Source organism: Polypterus senegalus, chromosome 7 (assembly GCF_016835505.1).
Source record: "Polypterus senegalus isolate Bchr_013 chromosome 7, ASM1683550v1, whole genome shotgun sequence".
Lineage (NCBI taxonomy): Eukaryota > Metazoa > Chordata > Cladistia > Polypteriformes > Polypteridae > Polypterus > Polypterus senegalus.
This window is the reverse complement of record NC_053160.1, coordinates 69467135-69486511: the sequence shown is the minus strand read 5'-3', so window position 1 is coordinate 69486511 and position 19377 is coordinate 69467135. Positions and strand designations below refer to the sequence as shown.

Sequence of the window (19377 nt, the reverse complement as noted above, 5' to 3'; positions counted from 1 at the left end):
ATCCCATTATATAAAAAGGGTAACAGGACAGATCCAAGCAACTATAGGCCAGTAACCTTAACATGCATCACAGGAAAATTAAAGGAAGGAATTATTAAGGATAAGATGGAGCAACACATGGCAAGGGCAGGAGTTATTCTGAACAGTCAGCATGGGTTCAGAAGATGGAGGTCGTGTTTTATTAACATGTTGGAATTTTATGAGGGTGCAACAAAAGCATACGATCAAACTGGAGCTTATGATATTATTTATCTGGACTTTCAGAAAGCATTTGATAAGGTGCCACATGAGAGGTTGGGCATCAAGTTAAAAGAAGTGGGAGTTCAGGGTGATGTTTTTAGATGGGTGCAGAATTGGCTCAGACACAGGAAGCAGAGGATGATGGTGCAAGGAACCTCATCAGAACTGGCCGATGTTAAGAGTGGTGTTCCACAGGGGTCAGTGCTAGGGCCGCTGCTATTTTTAATATATATAAATGATTTAGATAGGAATATAAGTAACAAGGGGCGGCACGGTGGCGCAGTGGTAGCTCTGCTGCCTCGCAGTTAGGAGACCCGGGTTCGCTTCCCGGGTCCTCCGTGCGTGGAGCTTGCATGTTCTCCCCCTGTCTGTGTGGGTTTCCTCCGGGCTCCGGTTTCCTCCCACAGTCCAAAGACATGCAGGTTAGGTGGACTGGCGATTCTAAATTGGCCCTAGTGTGTGCTTGGTGTGTGGGTGTGTTTGTGTGTGTCCTGCAGTGGGTTGGCACCCTGCCCGGGATTGGTTCCTGCCTTGTGCCCTGTGTTGGCTGGGATTGGCTCATTTTCCCGGTGTTCAGATTCAGCAGGTTGGAAAATGGATGGATGGATATAAGTAACAAGCTGGTTAAGTTTGCAGATGATACCAAGATAGGTGGATTAGCATATAATTTGGAATCTGTTATATCATTACAGAAGGACTTGGATAGCATACAGGCTTGGGCAGATTTGTGGAAGATGAAATTTAATGTCAGTAAATGTAAAGTATTACACATAGGAAGTAAAAATATTAGGTTTGAATACACAATGGGCGGTCGGAAAATCGCGAGTACACCTTATGAGAAGGATTTAGGAGTCATAGTGGACTCTAAACTATCGACTTCCTGACAGTTTTCAGAAACCGTTAAGAAGGCTAACAGAATGTTAGGTTATATAGCACAATGTGTGGAGTACAAGGCCAAGGAGGTTATGCTCAACCTTTATAACACACTGGTGAGGCCTCATCTGGAGTACTGTGTGCAGTTTAGGTCTTCAGGACACAAAAAGGACATAGCAGCACTAGAAAAGGTCCAGAGAAGAGCGACTAGGCTGATTCCAGGACTACAGGGGTTGAATTATGAGGAAAGATTAAAAGAGCTGAGCCTTTACAGTTTAAGCAAAAGAAGATTAAGAGGTGACATGATTGAAGTGTTTAAAATTATGAAGGGAATTAGTACAGTGGATCGAGACTTGTATTTTAAAATGAGTTCATCAAGAACACAGGGACACAGTTGGAAACTTGTTAAGGGTAAATTTTGCACAAACATTAGGAAGTTTTTCTTTACACAAAGAACGATAGACACTTGGAATAAGCTACCAAGTAGTGTGGTAGACAGTAAGACATTAGGGACTTTCAAAACTCGACTTGATGTTTTCTTGGAGGAAACAAGTGGATAGGACTGGCGAGCTTTGTTGGGCTGAATGGCCTGTTCTCATCTAGAGTGTTCTAATGTTCAAAGTAAAGATGAAAATATTAGTTAATCCTCATACGAGCATCTTCACACTGGTCACATTTTGGGAATCAGAATCATATTACCATTTATAGCCAAGCACAGACTGGCATTACTTTATCCTAAAGCAGTTTGCACAAGAAGAGAAAATCAGATCTGTGTTGTATGGGCCAAAAAAATTGTCTATGGTAAAAATGACGAAAATGTAGCCAGTGTGCAGTTCTTTCTATGGCCAACTTTCTCCTGGTTTTGAAAAAAACAAATATGTTTACCAGTTGGGTGAAAAATACATGCCTGAAAATACACATTTACAATTCTTTTTTTGTTTTGATATATCATTAAATGAACCCTTTGTTATGCACTTTACAATTTCTGGCGCATAGATTCTAATGTGCTATTCTTTCTTTGATAGCATTTAACAGAAGAAAAGGAAGAAGGACTTGTTAATGAAGCAGCAAGGTATATTTTACCGACAGAGTGTAGTGGCTGTCTTTTTGGACTGTAAAACAATATGTTGCTGGCTCTGTGTTCTGAAATTAGTTTTTATAAGAGTCTGAGTAGTGAACTATTCAGCCAGTTATGATATTGTAATCTATCAAGTAATGTTTTTTTTATATACTAAGCAACGTCATGCAGAATTCTATAAAATATACAAAAATCTAATTGTAGAATTTGATGTTTTTTGTCACTGAAACATAAGCATAATAGATCAACTATAACATGAAATATATTAACAACAAATGAGGGTTTACAGTGAGATATAAACACCAAAGTAAACCTAGGTACAAATTAACAATCTCCAAAGAATAAGCCTACCTTCACAAATCATGCTTCCTCACTAGCTGTGAGAGCTGCCTCCCTCCTTTTACTAAAAGCACACAATTTAAATCTCACCCTGCTCTCTCTCAAATCTCTTCTCTGATTAAACTCTTCCCTTAGCTTTAAACTATGCCAACACATTTTATTTTAGAGAGCGTGTTTTAGTTTAAATTATTATTATTTGTGCCTCAAGTTTAAATGTTTTAATGCAATGTATTTCACTATAAGTCTATCCGTTGTCAGATGCATTTTGGCATCCTTAGTAACTGTCTTGTTACTATTTATAGCATAGCAGAAAATTGTGTATTGTCTTTTATTTTAAATAACAATGAGGATTTGCTCTAGCAAACCACCGTGACCTTATGTTAGGATATAGCGGGTTGGATAATGGATGGATGGATGAAAAAATATAGAATTAATTTTTCAATTATAAATGTTTTAACGTTTGCATCAAATAATTCATATATCTTTAAGGTTTATAGTGACAGTAGAATGCCTACACACATTTTTACATTTTATTTTCTTAGTGTCTCAGTTTTAAATGAGGAATTTTTCCCTTTTCTATATAATAAACCACAAAAGTACATGGGAAGAATACTATTGTAAAATAAATATATATCTTAAAAATACAAAACTTACAGAAGCAGAACCATCATGCAGTGGATAGCGCTACCACCTCATGAATTAAGCATTTGACCAGGCACCATTCATATTGAGTTTGCAAGTTGCTCATGTCTGCATGGGTTTTCCTCTCAAACCTCAAAGATGTGCAGATTAAGTTAACTGGCGTTTCTAAACTGGTCCCGTGTGAAAGGACCGTGCGTAGTAATGTTGCTCAATCCAAAGTTGTTTCTTGCCTTGTGCTCGATGCTACTAGAATAAGCTCTAGCTGTAGTCACCATGACTCGATTCAAGCAGATTTAAGAATGTTACGTTACATTTAAAAAAGAATCATGAAACATAGTGTTCTAGCAAAGTCAATTTAATTAAATATTAATTTAGTCTACTTTTGTTACGCAAACAACCACTCAACACCTCACCGTAGTAAACAATAATTATGAATGTAGTAGGCCATTAAAGACATAAATGTATAACATATAAACAAAACAGAAAAATAAAATATGCAACATACTGTACAAGCAAAACAGAAACATCATCCAGTATATAAAGGGAAATACACATACAGTATACGTACTATGTGCTCAATGAGTTGCCCTAGGTTAGCTATACAGTATTTAGAAATGCATCACTCCTGACAAAAAACTACCATTTCAGTAGAAAATCGAATGTCTGAAAGTAGGATTATTATTTGTGAAGACACATCCATTTCAAGGCACACCAGCTACCACTTTGTATGCTGGGAAAAAGATTAGTAATGGCCATTCAAAACAGTTAGTGCAGTTCATTAGTAAGCAATATGAAAATAGTTTTCTATGCTAAAATAATAAGTCTTTAGCCTTGACTTAAATACTGAGACTAGCAGTGTTTCTCTAATATTAGTAGATAGTTTTGGAGCTCTATAAGTAAAAGTGATAGCTCCTATCCTTATTTTTTAAGGCCAAGGTGATTTTTTTAAGCCATCTCCTTATGCTCAAAGTTTTAAACAGGACTGCATCTTGAGATCACTATGTACACTGCAGACAATAGGTATTAATATGTCAATAATGTTAAGGTGCTAAACCCTTTATGACGTTGTAAGACAGATATATTTAAAGCCAGCTTTAAATGTTATTAGATGGCAGTGGGGGAATCTAAGAACTGAAGAATGATGGTCATAATCCTTAGTTCTTAATATCCTTGCTACCTTGGTTTTAGTTATCTGTAAACTACTTGGCGAATCAAATGATTAGACAAACAATAAAGTACTATAATACTAAATTTTGGAATGAAAAGCAGACTAGAAAAAGTTCCCTATTAAACAGTAAGTTTTGGCATAGGAATTTGAGGTTTTATCTGTTATATAAAAGCTTGGATGCCAAATACTGCAGCCACCCTCTTTTTATAGTCGAGTAACAGTGGCATCACATGCCACACCCATATGATCGGCCATGGCACCATTACATTAAACAACATGGTGTACTGACTCAGAAGGAAACTGTAAAACTTTTTCAATAAAAAATATCAGAAGATGATACAGAGTTGAGAATTTAATCCAAAATCATGAAATTGTAAAAGGTACAACTGTAAAAGGTGCAAGTACATCAAACAAATAATATAAAAAGTGCACAGCTTATGACAAATAAATATAATACATAAATAAATAAGGAAAAGGAAATTATTATTTACTAAATTGATTGTCATTCGTACTGGAGGAAAAAAGAAAAGGTAACAATTCTATGATTTCTTAAAATTTAAAATTCTGATGACCCAAGGACAAAAACTATCTGCAAACTTTTTGTTATACTTCTAATGATCTTCTACTGCTTGCCGGATAGCAGTAGTGTGAACAGTGAGTGGCCAGGATGGAAAGGGTCTTTAATGATTTTTCTGGCCTCTGCGGAGTCATCGGGCACTGGAGATACAGTATCTTCCAGGGATGGCAGAGAGCAGCCAATGATTTTCTCTGCCGTGGTTATTGCACTCTGCAGAGCTTTCCTGTCTGCTGTTATACAGCCAGCATATCGTGTTGAAATACAGTATGCTAAAACACTCTCGAAGGTTGAGTGGTAGAAGGTCAACAGCAGCTTCTCCTTCATTTCCACTTTCCAGAGAAGTCTCAGGAAATGCAGTCGCTGCTGGGACTTTCTGACCACCGCTAGAGTGTTTGCTGTCCAGGACATGTCTTCAGAAATGTAAGATCCTAGGAAGTTAAAGGAGGTGACCCTCTCCACCAGGTCCCCATTGATGTATAGAGGGGCTGGCTGTGCTCTGTGCCTCCTGAAGTCAATAACCATCTCTTTAGTTTTGCAAGTGTTGAGTGAAAGATTGTTTCCGGAGCACCACGCTCACCTCGTCACCGGTAATGAGGCCTTCCATGGTGGAGTCATTAGCAAATTTGATGATTGTGTTGCTGGATTAATTAGATGTACAGTTGTAAGTGTACAGGGCATAGAGAAGTGGGCTCAGTACACAACCCTGGGGTGAGATGGTGCTAAGTGTGAGGGTGGAGGAGCTGTGGGGACCAATACTAACAGTCTGTGGGCAGCCAGTGAGGAAATTAATATTCAAGCACAGATGAAATGGAAGAGTTCAGGTTATGCAGCTTAGTATGCTAGGGATGATTGTATTAAATGCTGGGGATGATTGTATTAAATTCTGAGCTATAATCGACAAATAGTATCTCTACATAGGTTCCCAAGTGTCCCAGATGGCTCATCACTGTATGGAGGGCTGTACTGATGGCGTCTTCCATGTATATATTTGATCTATAAGCAAACTGGTGAGGGTCAAAGGTGAGAGGGAGGCTGGCTTTAATATACTGAACTATAAGTCTTTTAAAACATTTCATTATTGTTAACATTAATGCAATTGGTCTGTAGTCATTAAGGTTATTGATGACTGACCTTTTCGGGATAGGAATGATAGCAGCTGACTTAAGACAGGGTGTAACGGTGGCCTGCGGCAGTAAAAGATTAAATAACTTAGTAAGAACTCCAGTCAACTGGTCGGCACAAGCTTCAAGTACCATGCCAAGTATGACATCTGGTCCAGCAGCTTTCCTCATGTTCACTTTAGTACCAAAAAAAGCTTGTTAACCAGAAAATGTTTTAGTTTCAAGAATCGCACACCAACACTGTTATTATCCATTCTCGGACACCAGAAAGTATATGCACCTTTCTGTTATACCCTTGACTTCTACTACACATGTGCAGTGTGACCCTGGACATCACCCATAGCAGTGCCATAGTAATCACTACAACAAACCTGCACAAAAAGGACACATCCAAGTTCAAACAAAATGGCATTGAAAATGAATCAAAAACATTTTCAGTTTCTTCAAGAGCCCTTCTAGAAGAAAACAAAGGTCACAATTGAATTCTTCAAGTAATAAAACTCCAAAATTGATGCATAGCTTATTCATTACACTTCACAGTTACTCATAAACATTTGATGAACCACACCTGTCATAACACATGGCCGCTGCCATGAAAATCATCCAGAAGCAGGCGATGATCTCAAAAATTATCAGTAAATAAAATGGCACTAAAAAAGCCATCAAAGTAATAACAACTAAAATGAGCAAAACATAATAACAATAAGTATTTCTAGTCCCCACAAAATGTTTATGACAAAATAAAAATGATGCCTATATATATATATATATATATATATATATATATATATATATATATATATATATATATATATATATATATATATATAAGCCAAATCAAGTATTAATTGTGTGTTGAAAAGTGCTACGATCAATAGTATCAAAACCTCAGCTTAAGTTTAAAAGCATAATAATGGTATTATTTTCTGCATCAGAAGAAATCAGAATATCATTTACAAAACAAGTCAAAGCTTTTTCTGTGCTGTGACTAGGGCAAAAGAAAGACTGAAATCTGAGTTGTAAGAATTACAGATTTCTCCAGAATTTTACAAAGAAAATTTAAAGGTAAAATTAGTCTCAATAATTCAGCAAGTACAACAAGTACATTTTTTTAAACTACTTAGAACTGGCCAAAGGAAAAGTACTTGTAGTAGATGTTATTTATAAATCAAATATGAACTCCTGTTTTATAACATTGTTTTAAATGAAAATTGAGGGATTATGATATTTTTATATATTAGTCTGAATAGTCTTCTGAGTGTGAATTGAGGCTTCTTATGAATGTTTTTTTCTCTGCAAGATGGTGCCAGTGTATGTGGCAAGCCATCTCCTTCTTCTCCTGGTCTGTTCGTGGATTGCTTGTGTTTGTTTTGTACACATTTTTCTTTGGGGATAATGTCTCATCTCTGCTAGTCATAGTTTGTTGCTGCCTATAGAGATGCTGCTCTGGCCTATGCTTTATGCAGGCCCTTCACTCACCTTTGTGTTGAGAACCTTATTATTTTGTTTAAATGCATTTGCTGCAATAGTTTGTTCAACTGAAGGCTAGATGTGCTAAATGTAAATCTGAGCCATAGTTAAATGATGCCAAGAAGGTCTTTAGACAAGCTTGTAGGAAACTGGAGCGCAAATGGGAAAAAGATAGCTTCAGGCACTCTGACTGCGTCTGGCCTGTCTGAGTCCATTTCTACAATCAAGCAGTGGTTTTATAATTAGCTGACGGACAGATATTGTTGTTTAATAGTTTTGCTAATTAGTTAGTTTTTGATATATTTGAACAAATATGTATCCTTATTTGTGATAGTCCTGTACTTAGTGAGTGGTATACTGTAGTATATTTTTCTGGGCCTGCACTTGGTGAGGAGCACTGTGCGAGAAGAAAGTAGTTTCTGCTGAAGAAGATTGTATTTATGAGGCAGCAATGACTGATTGGCCATCTAAATCTGTGAAGAGGATTTGTTGTGTTCCGTTTTTGTGTATTGTATTTACTCAATTTTTGACACCCATTGCATGTCCAGCCTACCTGGAAGGGGGTCTCTCTTTGAATTACCTTTCCCAAGATTTCTTCTATTTTTTTTTTTTTTGGTCTACAAAGTTTTGTTTTGGGAGTTTGTTCTTGTCTTCTTAGGTAGACATCTGGGTTGGTTGCCTGTCAAAAACCTCCTTGTGTGATTTTGGGCTATACAACAAATACTGTTGTTGATAGTTAAAATATCAGGAACTTAGTACTTTTCAAATGTTATTAATAATAACTGTCATCAACCAGGAGTTTTGTTTAACATCATTAATATAGTTATTAATCCTGTTGTGTCTGCATGCCTTGATGCATCCCCGTCAACTTGTGAAAACGTCCTTAGCTTTCCCTTCCTCCACTCAACCAATCCAGAATGCTGCTGCTAGACTTTTGACAGGCACACATAAGCGTGACTCTATTGCAGCCTCCCTTGATTTGCTTCCAGTCCATTACAATGTTCATTTTGAGATACTATTTTTTGTTTTTAAGTTCCTAAATGGATTAGCACCTTCCTACCTGTCCAACCTTTTACACCTTTACATTCCATCTTGCTAACTTAGGTTGTCTAATTAGATACTCTAGTAGTGCCAAGGGCTTGACTAAAACGTAAAGGTTGAGCATGCATATGCAACAGCTGCTCTTAGACTTTGGAACAATCTACCTGCTACAACTGTGAGCAATTTTTAAATTTATAAGCTCATCTTTTATCTTTAGCTTTTAATTAGAATTGGTTCATTTAATATATTTTTACTGTGTTTATTGCCTTTTGTTTAACTTTATTGATGTTAAAATAAAGCATTAAATGCAAATATAATTCTCAAGAGTGCATTGGTCTTTTACAATTTTGCAAAAACAAAAAAATGTTGTAAACATATTTTCTGGTGAAGTTTCCACATCTAAGTGAGCATTAAGGTTAGTAAGAATTCTTAATCATAATTTATAGTTAATTTAGATAAAAGGTTAATAAATTGGAAAAACAATTGGGAACAAGGGAATTAATAATATAATTATGTTTAATTCATTTTTGTGTAACATTAGGATGAAATGTTATGTAGGCTTTTTGCTTGTATTCATTATTAAGTTCTTGGACTCCAACATGTTATTAATACCATCAGGAGAAATCTAAACCAGCTGTTAATTAAGATTCACCAACACCGTTTTATGTTTTGTTATTAGTATTTTCATTTGCAACAATACAATAGATACAGTGGGTACGGAAAGTATTCAGACCCCCTTCAATTTTTCACTCTTTGTTATATTGCAGCCATTTGCTAAAATTATTTAAATTACTTTTTTTCCTCATTAATGTACACACAGCACCCCATATTGACAGACAAAAAAAAGAATTTTTGAAATTGTTGCAGATTTTTTAAAAAAGAAAAACTGAAATATCACATGGTCCTAAGTATTCAGACCCTTTGCTCAGTATTTAGTAGAAGCACCCTTTTGAGCTAATACAGCCATGGGTCTTCTTGGGAAAGATGCAACAAGTTTTTCACACCTGGATTTGGGGATCCTCTGCCATTCCTCCTTGCAGATCATCTCCAGTTCTGTCAGGTTGGATGGTAAATGTTGGTGGACAGCCATTTTTAGGTCTCTCCAGAGATGCTCAATTTGGTTTAAGTCAGGGCTCTGGCTGGGCCATTCAAGAACAGTCACAGAGTTGTTGTGAAGCCACTCCTTCGTTATTTTAGGTGTGTGCGTAGGGTCATTGTCTTGTTGGAAGGTAAACCTTCGGCCCTGTCGGAGGTCCTTAGCACTCTGGAGAAGGTTTTTGTCCAGGATATCCCTGTACTTGGCCGCATTCATCTTTCCCTCGATTGCAACCAGTCGTCCTGTCCCTGCAGCTGAAAAACACCCCCACAGCATTATGCTACCACCGCCATGCTACACTGTGGGGACTGTATTGGACAAGTGATGAGCAGTGCCTGGTTGTCTCCACACATACCGCTTAGAATTAAGGCCAAAAAGTTCTATCTTGGTCTCATCAGACCAGAGAATCTTATTTCTCACCATCTCAGAGTCCTTCAGGTGTCTTTTAGCAAACTCGATGTGGGCTGTCATGTGTCTTGCCTCTCCTCAGTGTGTGGAGACAACCAGGCACTGCTCATCACTTGTCCAATACAGTCCCCACAGTGAAGCATGGCGGTGGCAGCATCATGCTGCGGGGGTGTTTTTCAGCTTTCCCAAGAAGACTCATGGCTGTATTAGCTCAAAAGGGTGCTTCTACTAAATACTGAGCAAAGGGTCTGAATACTTAGGACCATGTGATATTTCAGTTTTCTTTTTTAATAAATCTGTAACAATTTCAAAAATTTGTTTTTTTGTCTGTCAATATGGGGTGCTGTGTGTACATTGATGAGGAAAAATTTAATTTCAAATGATTTTAGCAAATGGCTGCAAAATAACAAAGAGTGAAAAATTGAAGGGGGTCTGAATACTTTCCGTACCCACTGTATGATAGATAATTAAAAAAAAAAGGTTAACTGAGAATTAGGCTGAATGTTAAGACAATCTGGTGCATGATAAGTGATGTTTGACATTGTGGGTGATATGTGATTTAAAAATTAAACCAGAAGTGATGAATGTGTCTCAGACGAGAAGGAGATCAAAAATTAACAGGTGTGATGGTCAGAAAAATGAGAAATGATGTCCAAAATGGACACCCTGTGTTTACCCTGAATGGCATCATAAAGAAGCAGGAAATGCTGTCTTGACTTTTGCATAAATTATATATTCAGTACAATAACATGAAAATAACCTTTATATTTGTGAGTCACATATATTGTACGTCAATATGCAGTATGGTTAAAAGCCTCATTTGTAAAATAGAGAGATTTGCATGTTTTATCTGTTTTATGTTTTTACTTTTTATTAATTTATATTCAGGCAGGCTGCCTTGGCCGATCTTATTATCATCAATAAAACAGATTTAGTAGATCAGGACGAAATTAATCACCTTAAAGAAGTTGTGAGGTAAGATCTAAGGTTTTTATAAATCTGTGATAATAAGGTATTTTTTAATCAAACTTGATACTTTTTTTACAGTTCAATAAATGGATGTGTCCGAATTACAGAAACTAAGAAGTCAAGGTATGTAATTTTTGACACATTTCACTAAATACGAAAATCTAGTTAAGCATAAAAACAGCTGAAATGCAGTACTCCTTTTACATAAAACGTAACTGCAGTAATAGTATTCACAAAGGAGATTCTTAAAAATGTCAGTTTAATAAATTTAATTCATTATGCATGTATCCATTATGCTGTTTTGACTATTTTAGGTCTTATTGTATATACTTTGGTTTGATAAGTACTTAAGATTATAAGTGGAATGTTTTCTTTCCAGATACTGCTCCCTTAGTTTTGAAAAAGAAAAATATTCATGATTCTGCAAGTTTATAAAAAAACAATATGAATTTCTACATATAGCACTTAATATGCTTTCCGAATCTCTGACTGTCCTTGAGTGACCCAGCCAAAGCCCAGACTTAAACCCCAAAGACCATGTATAGAGACAGCTGGAGATGGCTGTTTTGCAGATGCTTCCCATTCAATTTAACTGTCCTTGAGAGGAACTTCCAGGAAGAATGGGATAAACTGCTCAAATCCAAGTGTGAAGAGCTGGTAGAGATTTACCTAAGAAGACCTGAAGCAGTAATTGCTCCCAACAGGACTTCACTGAAGTACTGAATTAAGGGTCTGAATATATATGTGAATGAGAGATTTCAGTTTTTGATTTTTAATAAATTTGTAGATCTTTCTAAAAACATGTTTACACTTTGTCCTTAGGGGGTTATTGAGTGTAGATTGATGGGCAAAAATGACAAATTTATTAATTTAAAATTAAATCTGCAACACATTGAAGTGTGCAGAAAGTGAGAGGTCTGAGTACTTTCTGATTCCACTGTATATTGTCTTCTGTATTCTGTAATTCTGAACTGTGCATTGCAGAGCTCCGGTTTGCTTTACATCATTTGGCCTTGATCACTGTATTATACTTAAAAGTTATTATACCATTTTTTTCATACCTGTGGACAGTTCAATTTAACTGTCCTGTGATACACATTAACATACTAAGTATAGAGTGCGTCTGCTTTTTTAAATTTTTATTATTAGAACTTTTTTTATACATTCACCCTATGAATTACTTATTGTAGAATTTCACATACATAAAATTTGGCTTGACTAGTAAGGAAGAAAGGATTGCTAAGTGTGTGGTTGATTAGGAACAAACAAACAAATGCTTATAGAAGAAGCAGCAAAATGTTTATTTGCACTTTATGCTTTTCAACACCTTTGATCCTGCCATAGTTAGCATTGGTAGGGAATTCACAACTAGGTAGCTATGTGATATCAGTCTTTTATATTAGTCAGCCAGTCAGTAAGTCATTTTGCAACCCGCTATATCCTAACACAGGGTCATGGGGTCCGCTGGAGCCAATCCCAGCCACCACAGGGCGCAAGGCAGGAACAAACCCTGGGCAGGGCGCCGTCTTTTATTTTAATAAGATTGTAAATTGAAAAAGTTGAGAAAATGAGCTGATAGGCATTTTAGGCACACAAAACTGAAGACAGTCATACAAGTTCTGATACTGTGCATTATTATTGCTATTCTGTTTCCTTAAAAAAATGTCTTATGCAATATTGTTACTCACTTTAGTATTAGGGTTAGAAATGAAAGGATTTCTTATCTGTCTAGTTGGTTTTGATATACTTATTTTTAATACACTTAATATTTCTGTTTTATCTACAGATTTCACAGTTAAGGCTCTTTATTTAACCAGCAAATAGTGGTGACCAAATGGAATAGTCAGGCCTAATCAGTGACTGAAAAATAATGATTTTTACTTATATCATCCAGGACATACAAAAAGTATATGATATAATTAATATAAGTGAAGGGCCTTTGTAATAATGTAAGAAGGCTACAGTAAGAGGTCATTTGTGCTTTTAGCTGTTTTTCTAGTCTACAACTAGCCACAAATAAAACAATACATTTTAAATTTGCACAAAATGGTTTAGTGGATACTGCTGCTGTTTCATATTTGTACTTTTTTCATCCTGGCAGTTTGCATGTTCTCTTTGTGGGCATTTTACATTAATTGGTGACTCTAAATTTGGTGTGGGTTTGCTCAGCAATGCCCTAACACTCCATCATAGGGCTGGCTTTTGCAGGATGGTTACCAACTCCTAGTGACCCTGATAAATGTGTTAGAAAATGGAACAATGGCTCTTCTTAGAGTTAGTAGTATTGGAGTTCTTATGATGTTTATGCTCAGGGTAGATTGGAATCTGATGTGTTACAAAAAACCTGATCTACTGATTAGTTATATATTGTATCCATTTTGGTAACTGGTACACTGTATCTGTCATGGCAGATTGAGTTACATTTACAGTCTTATTTGTTGATATCCTCGCTTCCTAATTACACTGTTTAGTAATATGATAATTCTGTATGGGATCTCATCTATTTGTACTATAATTTATTTACAATAAAAAAATTAACCACAAAATAACAAACAAGGTCCTAGCACCTCATAACGACAGATTAATTTTCTGATTTTACTTTACATGTATTTTTTCCTATAGGGTTAACCTGTCAGATGTTCTGGATTTACATGCATTTGGCGGCAAAGCATCAACAAGGTATTATTTTTTTCCAATTCTTTAAGTTTTGGGTCGGGTTACATTGGTATATTTTAACTTTTAGTTGCATGTTTTAATTGCTAATAAGCATTGTATTTTTTAATTATCATCTAATGCACCCTCAAAAATGTTTACCTACTATATACACAATGTCTTTAAAAGTTTTAGCTTTTTATATTGTTTACCATAAGCAAAGTGATGCCCTATCTATAAATATGGGACGGGGGCTTCTGAAATTGTTTTAGTCCAAGGGAATATTTGTGTGTCTCTCTCTCTTTAAAGAATACGATGTCTTAAGATGGAAGTGAACAAGGATAGTGCAAGGATAGTTGAATTACTTTTGTTACATTATTTGTAGATGAAAGCAAGACAGTAAATCTTGTGCCAAACTTAAAATTTTGAATTTTGAAAAATTTTATAATAATAATTCATTACATTTATATAGTGCTAATAATGCATACAAAACATGTGGACTGAAAGTGTGTGAAAGTGTACATTTAGAAACGGCATAACAAAAAGAACAAACTGTACCAATTCTGGATGTGCCTTGTGTAACACTATTGAAAAATTGATAAATTAGAAGTTTCACAACTATTACATAAGTCTTTTCTTTTTCCATTTTCTTTATTTACTCACTTAATTGAAATATCATTCCCAGTGTGATGCTTAATTCTCATATTAGTGACTAAATCATATATGTATTTGATTAAAGCTCTATTTCATTTTTTTTTTCATTCAACATAGCCTATCCACTGAAATAATGTCAAGTTACAAGCTACTCTGAAACATCATTGGAGTGTGGTGGGGATATACAAGCTGCACCCTATTTTAACTAAATAGATGAATAATAAAATTAACAGAAACAAACTACAGCCTGCACCCCATCCAGGGTTGGTTACCGTCTGGTCCCAGATACTGATGATATGGGCTTGGGCCACCAATACTCTCATCCAAATAAGTTGGGCTTGAAGATGAATGGATGGAAAATACAGTTGTGTAGTTTTACTTAATAACAATTAAATTATGAAACAAAACTATGAATCTTCAGAATGAAGGTTCACATGAATCTATACAAAACATATATGAAAATATCTCAGTCTGCTCTACGGACAGTACTGCATTGCAGTCTGATAACAGCTGCATATAAACATACAGTATTTTAAGCAGGCTGTTGAGTAATGCCATGTGACACTTCTTAGTTGGTATATAATGGCAATATATTAATGATCACTAAATGAATCTTTTCCTTATTTAAAAAGAAGTTAAAAGAGTCTAACATGCATGTCTTTGGGGATGTGAGATTAAACCTAAAGTACACATAAAAACCCTCACAGATATGGGAATTATATGAAATCTCTTCAGAGGCTGCAACCAGATGCAGAATTCACACCAAGGAGGCCGGGACTATGATGCTCCGGGACTTTGATGCTCCAGCACTGACCCTTGCACCACCTTGCATGCCTGCCACATGAATCAGCTAAGGGGTAGGACAGGTTTTTAAGGTCACATTAGTTCAATTTTGAGGTTTCTTGACAAAATTCAAAACATTATATTCAACACTAATATAACCCCAGGCACCAATTCTACCATTGTATTAGTAGCAGCAGCATTATGTAATATGAATCATTTTTATTATCACAGACTGGGCAATGGTATTGATTCCAGAAGTGAACATATTTAAAATAGAGCTAGAAAGCTACTTTCAGTCTACTAAAAATTGAAGTTAGGGAAAAGATTTTTCTTTCAACAGGACAATGATTCCTCTTATTCAACTTGAGGTTCATGAGGTATTAGTACACTCTGTGATTTGTTTTTCTACTTTGCGCTCCACCAAATGCATTCCCTTTTTGTATGCCTGCCTTCACGACTTCATTATCACACCTACCCAGGTCAGAGGTGATCATTGACCTATCCTTGTCAACTCCATTGTGTTGGAACACAGTTTTTAAAAATGTAGATTCTGGATGAATTTGTTAATCATCAACACATTCAAGATAAAGTTATTCACAGAGTTGTTACTATCCTAGAAAAATATTTCTTGATGAATTTAGCTCCTGAACCACTCTGTCACCAGTACACCAGGCACTTTTCTCCACACTTTCTGAGAATGTCCTCACAGTTCTTTGAGCCTCAATTGCTCTGATTCTCTACTCCATTTTTCCTGTCTCAGTTCCTTGCTCTCCTATCATTCTACTTCTTTTATATTTATCTATTCTCTCACTCTCTCTTCATCAACAGTGCATTATTTCAATAGCTTCAATAATGCCTTCTTCCTCTTTTGGCAATGAAAAATAAAACCAATCTCAAAATATAAAATAAAAGAAAAAAACAGGATGATAATTCCAGGAACAAATTCAAAGCAACACTAGAGTAGGCCTTAATCTACTGTATACTAATAAAAGGCAAAGCCTTCACAGACTGACTGACTCACTCACTCACTCATCACTAATTCTCCAACTTCCCGTGTAGGTAGAAGGGTGAAGTTTGGCAGGCTCATTCCTTACAGCTTACTTACAAAAGTTTCATTTTGAAATTCTACGCGTAATGGTGATAACTGGAATGTATTTTCGTCCATATACTGTAATAGACTGAAGCTCGATAGCCGTGGGAGGCGGTGTTTCGTATTAAAGCATTTAACCAATCACATTTCAGCCATCATTTGTTGCCAGGCAGAGAGGCTTTCACAATCCATTGTGCAGGTTTTCTAACACAAAATAAATGTCGATTAACCTGTTGCTTCAACCAATCAGGTTTTGAGTTGGTGTCTGTAGGGCCCTCTAGCAGGCGTACGGCAACGTCACCGTATTCAGACTCATTGATTGGATAGAAGCCGATATAAGGAACTCTACGAGGCCACTGAACACACCGCAAACGCTCCGAGCGAAAGATCGTCGCGCCCACTACGGCCAACTCCATGGCAGGATTCTGGACAATATTATTTGCCAGACACAGACCAGATTTCAAGACCACGAAAACCTGATGTTTGTCACGCTCCTCGAGCCCCAGAAGTTTCAGGAATACAAGAAAAATTTCACGCATGCAGCCTTCTCCAGTTTAACACAAGAGCCACGGAGCACTTTTTGATCTGTCTCGGCTAAAAACAGAACTGACTGTAATGTATGCCATGGATGATTTTGTAGGAAAATCCCCCACTGATCTTCTTTACTTCCTTCATCAAAAAAATCTGAATGAGAGCATGGGGCAGCTGTTCACATTGGTATATTTGGCGGTGAGCATTCCCGTGTACACTGCTTCTGTCGAGCGGACATTTTCAGCCCTAAAGCGAATTCAAACTTATGCCAGAAATACCATAGGGCGGGTTCGCCTTTCAGCATTAGCTTCGAATGCGATAGAAAGGGACGTTTTGATGGAACTGAAGTGCACGGATAATCTGTACGACAGAGTAATTGAACTGTTTTTGAGGAAAGAGAAGAGGATGGATTTTGTGTACAAATAATCCGAATTTTTGGTGAGTAAAATGTTGCAATTTTCCAAAATAATATTGCAAGTTTATGGGTTATTATTGATGGTTTTTATGTGTATCGCGGCTCTGGCTGCAGTAGAAAGGAAACTTGTTCACCCCGGTTTGTCTATTCAATAAAGGCATTTATTGTGGCTACAGGAGTTATCTTATTTTTATATATATATATACAGTAATCCCTCCTCGATCGCGGGGGTTGCGTTCCAGACCCCCCCCCGCGATATGTGAACATCCGCGAAGTAGAAACCATATGTTTGTATGGTTATTTTTATATATTTTAAGCCTTTATAAACTCTCCCACACTGTTAACATTATTAGAGCCCTCTAGACATGAAATAACACCCTTTAGTCAAACGTTTAAACTGTGCTTCATTACAAGACAGAGATGGCAGTTCTTTCTCACAATTAAAAGAATGCAAACATATCTTATCTTCAAAGGAGCACCGTGAAGAGCAGATAATGTCAGAGAGAAGCTCGCTAAGAAAAACAAACAATCAAAAAATCAATACGTGCTTTTAAGTATACAGACGCACCGCGATAAAGCGGTATTTTGTAGAGGAGCGTCCTATCTTCTAGGCAAAGAGCCACTGTGTAAACAGCCCCTCTGCTCACACCCCCTCCTTCAGGCAGAGAGAGTGAGAGAGACAGAGAGAAGCAAACAAAACAAGCGCCACGCGGGAAGCATATCTTATAGCATTGAGGAGTTTTAGTTAATATGTAATACATGCTCTGATTGGGTAGCTTCTAAGCCATCCGCCAATAGCGTCCCTTGTATGAAATCAACTGGGCAATCAAACTGAGGAAGCATGTAACCTAAATTAAAAGACCCATTGTCCGCAGAAAGCGGCGAACCAGCAAAAAATCCGTGATATATATTTAGATGTGCTTACATTTAAAATCCGCGATAGAGTGAAGCCGCGAAAGTCGAAGCGCGATATAGTGAGGGATTACTGTATATATATCCCGATCTACATACTGTCAAATAAACGAACCACACGCCGTGGCGCAACATGAGAGACTTCGCCTCTAGCACTGACGTCCGAGGTTCGATTCCCGAGAGGGTGCAGTGAGTGTGTACGCCTGATGAGCCCAGAATTTGGGCCAAACACGTGCCGCGTACTGATTGCATTATTTGACAGTAAAACTATTTCAGTATATTCAATATATACTGTATATATCAGCGCTTCCCGATTCATTTTACCCTCGCACCTCCTTGGTTTGAGAAGTATGAAAAAATATGAGGTTAACGCAGAAAAACAGATCATCAATTGAAGCTTTATGAATAACGGATACTTTATTCGCCATCAATAATTGTTTTGGTAAAGCCTTACTCAGTGTAATCCTCCTTCCATTTTCTAATTTTTTCGCGACTAGCCATGATTAAATGAACGGTAAAAAAGTAAGAGCGAAGCGAGGGTCACTTATTGAGGCAGGCAAGCAACAGCTCAATAGCTCGCAGGCTCGATGTGGTGCGTGTCAAGTCGATCTAAAATGCGCGATCAGATTCGAAAAAATATATCTTTTCAAGTTCTATTTGGATATAAGTAGGTTCTATTTAGTTGACAGAAATATCTTTGGTAGGAATGAATTTAGTCTTTAAATTTCTATAGTGAAGAAAAATGTATGCAATGATGACTAAATTTAACTTACATTGCTACCAAACATATTTCTGTCGACTAAATAAAAATTATCCATCCATCTTCCAACCCGCTGAATCCAAACACAGGGTCACAAGGGTCTGCTGAAGCCAATCCCAGCCAACACAGGGCACAAGGCAGGAACCAATCCCAGGCAGGGTGCGAACCTACTGCAGGACACACACAAACACACCCACACACCAGGGCCAATGTAGAATCGCCAATCCACCTAACCCGCATGTCTTTGGACTGTGGGAGGAAACCGGAACGCCCGGAGGAAACCCACGCAAACACGGGGAGAACATGCAAACTCCAAGCAGAGAGGACCCGGGAAGCGAACCAGGGTTTCCTAACTGCAAGGCAGCAGCGCTGCCACTGCGCCACCTTAAATAAAAATTACTTATATTTAAAATTTAAATAGAACTTGAACAGATACGATAGTTCATAATACCCATGCAGCACTAAGTGCACGTAAGAGCAGGAGTCATCTGTTTTAACAAGCAGCGTATTGCACTGATACGAAATAGCCTGCCCATTTAATTATTTAGGAATGGATAG

The 19377-nt window shown here is 37.0% G+C and overlaps 1 protein-coding gene across 6 annotated transcripts in view; it reads left to right on the top strand.

The window, feature by feature from the left end:
- cbwd (COBW domain containing) overlaps positions 1-19377 on the top strand; it is a 79550-nt gene that overhangs the window by 39299 nt on the left and 20874 nt on the right. For 5 of the 6 annotated variants that reach the window (XM_039758837.1, XM_039758835.1, XM_039758836.1 and 2 more), the window contains 4 exons: positions 2139-2185; positions 10942-11028; positions 11101-11145; positions 13645-13701. In XM_039758837.1, the coding sequence (XP_039614771.1) occupies positions 2139-2185; positions 10942-11028; positions 11101-11145; positions 13645-13701 (236 nt within the window). The remainder of the gene's footprint in view (positions 1-2138; positions 2186-10941; positions 11029-11100; positions 11146-13644; positions 13702-19377) is intronic. The other variant, XM_039758841.1, reaches the window with a different exon arrangement.